Source organism: Pteronotus mesoamericanus, unplaced genomic scaffold (genome assembly GCF_021234165.1).
Source record: "Pteronotus mesoamericanus isolate MK-2021 breed Mesoamerican mustached bat unplaced genomic scaffold, CSHL_Meso_final contig_50, whole genome shotgun sequence".
Classification (NCBI taxonomy): Eukaryota; Metazoa; Chordata; class Mammalia; order Chiroptera; family Mormoopidae; genus Pteronotus; species Pteronotus mesoamericanus.
This window is the reverse complement of record NW_026555186.1, coordinates 26,057,352-26,060,579: the sequence shown is the minus strand read 5'-3', so window position 1 is coordinate 26,060,579 and position 3,228 is coordinate 26,057,352. Positions and strand designations below refer to the sequence as shown.

Genomic DNA, 3,228 nt, shown 5'->3' with positions numbered 1-3,228 from the left:
ATTCCCATCTTCTGACCCCCTGACTGTGGCAGGCTTGCTTCCCACCTTGAGCTCCTGAAGCTGTTAGATTTCACGCACTGTTTTCAAAAGAACCGATTACCTCTATGGGCAGCACTTTTTCACTGTCTTAGAACGGGGGCAGTGAGTTGCTACTGCCTGGAGCTACACACTCCCCAAGTTCTTGCCAATAGGACTCCTGGCATCACCAAGACAAATAGTCTTTCCTGCCCTCCCAGCTTTCCCAGAGAGACATCCTTTCCGAACATCCTTTTCCAACTTGAGCATCCGTTTATGCCAAATTGAAGCCCAGGAATATGAAGCCGTAGGGTGGGTGAGGATGAGGAGGGAAAGGGGTGAGCAGGGTGGGCATGGAAGGCTCCCTGTGTCACTGCTGGTGGCACACTACTGCTGATGCTCAACCATGTCCCTGTCACCCAACGTCCTGCCCAGAGCCAATGGCCCTCAGCTAGGAATCCAGCATTTAATGAATATGTTGAGTGTAAAGCTAGTTTCTGTGAACTGAGTTCTATTGTTCCATCTTCCTACTTCTGTCATCAAACACGAAAATGAATTCTCATATGAAAAGATTTTGTTCCTGAGGTATAATAAAAATCACAACAATACACCAAACATATACTAATCATGTCCTTAGAAAACTAGATAATTTCTGATAAAAATTAGTAAAAATCACTGCATATATAAACATGGTACCAAAACTTTAAAGAATTGCTAAATTCTGTCTTGCTTTGGGTAAGCGTCCCTTTATAGCCTTGACTGGCCTTACCTTTGTAACCTAAGGAAACTATTTTCCTTTAAAATTTGATGATTATAACTGACTCTTCCAAAGTCTATTAAGTCTGTTCTGGCTGTTTATTATACAGACCAGATTCAGAGCAATTAAGGGAACCAAGTTTTTGTTTTTGCTTTTTAATAAAGAAAGTGAGCTTGTCTTGGCCGTAGCAATTGTCTCCATGATTCACGATTGTCCAGGTGTTGACATGGCAGATCTGTTCTGTCTAATGCAACAGAACTTTTCTTCGGGTGCTTAGAGAAGCCCCAGGGTTGTGTGTGGGCCACTGGGCCTCGGTGGTCCATGCCCAGCCCAGACCCCAACCCGGGATCGACACATGAAGCTTCAACCTTGCCGACAAGAACATCAGCAGCCAAGTCACTGCGACCTAATGATAACTTAAGGATTTAATGGCATCATTGTCCGACTATTATTTATTTTGTGTGGTTTAGCCATCTAATAGTCTAACAGGAGCTCTTCGTGATTTTGCTTTATTCCATTTATTTGTTTGTTTGTCTGTTTGTGCAGCTTTTCAGATACCTAGAGTCCTCAGGGGCCGCATGTCGGCAGCTGGGTCGTTTGGAATATGCTAATCTACTTTGGGAACTGAGAACAGACACTGGGAAAGCTGCAGTGGAACCTGTTTTCTCTTCACTGCTTCCTTCCCACCCCCACTCTCACTACTGTGGAAACTCCCAAAGTCACCGCAGTAGTTAAAGTGCCCTTGGCTGCTGGAGTTAAAATTGAGACAGCAATACCTTCCTAGAGGAAAGGAGTAGGTGATAGACAGGTGACATTCCTGCTTCTGAACTGTGTGCAGGGTACATCTAGTTGAATCAGAAGGTAATTTCTTTACCTCAGCCTAATTTTTACCAATTTGAGACATTTTACCTCCCACCTCCCCTTGAATGGCATCTGTCAGGCCTCCTGGGCTGCTCTGCTATCTCACTTCTGAAGGTTATCGCATAGAGCACTTGGTTTGTCAGCAACAATGACTTAAATGCCGTTCTCTCAGCATTGTAGTTTCTAGCGAGGGAGGGAGAATATTTCCTCATAAGGAGGAGGAGAGAGGCAGGCACAGTCCCCATCTCCCCGCTGTGTCTCTTCTAGCTGCTCAGCACCAGGGCTGGACCTGAAATGTGAGCAGAAAGCACAGCTGCGTTACAGCCCACAGCACCTCTCCCAGAACCAATGCCACCAACCTGGCAATAGGCCACACAGAGATTTGCATTCACCCACCACCTTCCCTGTAGCCCATCATAGGCACAGACAATGATGGTGACAGCTGGAAGGGGAGGATCCCCACCACACACACCATACCTGTCATTTCTGCCATCCACGAAGGAAGGGTAGTCCTGGTCGGCAGCAAAGGTAGCGTTCTCTGGAGGGTAGATGGTGTAGTACTGAGGAGGGCTTGGAGCGGCAGCAGCTACCACTCCAGATGGTGTGAGACAGCAAGGGTTCACCACGGGCTGCGGGTAGGTGATGTTCATCCCAGCGGGCTCTTGAGAGCCATAAGGGGGAGGGATATACTGCACCACAGTAGCCCCATGGAAGGTGATGGGTTGGTTGATACCAGTGAAAACAAACGATTGTCCTCCTGCCGTCAGCTCCGCGTCAAGGACCCTTTCCTCACTTTCTTTGCACAACTGACAGGAAAGCATTTTGAGCTTGCACACGGCAATCAGGATGAATGTCACCCCGACTGACAGCAGGATGGGCCCAAGGAGCTGAGTCCATTCAAAGTGGGAGACCCCTTGGTATTTGATCCAGCCCATGATGGTAAACGTGATCCCCACCAGTCCCAGGAAGATGCCTGAGAAGAGTAACGTGGTCCCTGCCTTGTCATCGTCGGACACTTGGATGTCCGCAGTACTGGGTGTGTAAGGAGTGACGGAAAACACGTTGAGAGGGAAGTCTTCCACGCAGCTCCTGCTCTGCTCCGTCATCCTCACACAATCACCGGCTTCTTAGAAGGAAAAGGGATTGTGAGAGCTCCTGAGAGCAGAGCAAAGGACTCACAGGTTCAGATTAGTTATGGAAGAACTTTGGGCTGCTGTGGTTAACAGAGTAGAACAGGCAGAGGCCTGAACTTTGTTTGGAAGAATAAAGGTCTGACAAATGAAGCCGAAAGCTTTCTCATAGATTGTCAACAATTGTAGTTCTCTGTTTCGCAATTCAATGACAAGCTCACTCTCTCTCATTCATATCCCTTCATTCATTCACTCATTCAGAATGTTGCTGAGTTGCCTTATTTGGTAGGAGGCACTTTTCTAGACACCTAAGGCACTGTTCCAAGGTCCTGCTTGCGTCTTACCAAAACCAGGAACGTAGAAATGGCAGAGCAACCTCCAGGGCCTCTGGCTGTTCAGGGGTCCTTGATGTATCAACCGCTTGCTCAGACACCTAACACAATTTCCCTACTGGGTCATTAACAA

General features: G+C 47.5%; 1 protein-coding gene across 1 annotated transcript; it reads right to left on the bottom strand.

Annotated features, from left to right (window-relative positions):
* Window positions 1–1,816: 1,816 nt before the first annotated feature.
* Window positions 1,817–2,739, bottom strand: TMEM174 (transmembrane protein 174). The gene is made up of 2 exons (XM_054578247.1): window positions 2,111–2,739; window positions 1,817–1,922 (listed from the first exon to the last, which is right to left on the bottom strand). Exons 1-2 carry the CDS (start codon window positions 2,737–2,739, stop codon window positions 1,817–1,819), a joined length of 735 nt encoding a protein of 244 aa, XP_054434222.1.
* Between the last annotated feature and the right edge of the window lie 489 nt (window positions 2,740–3,228).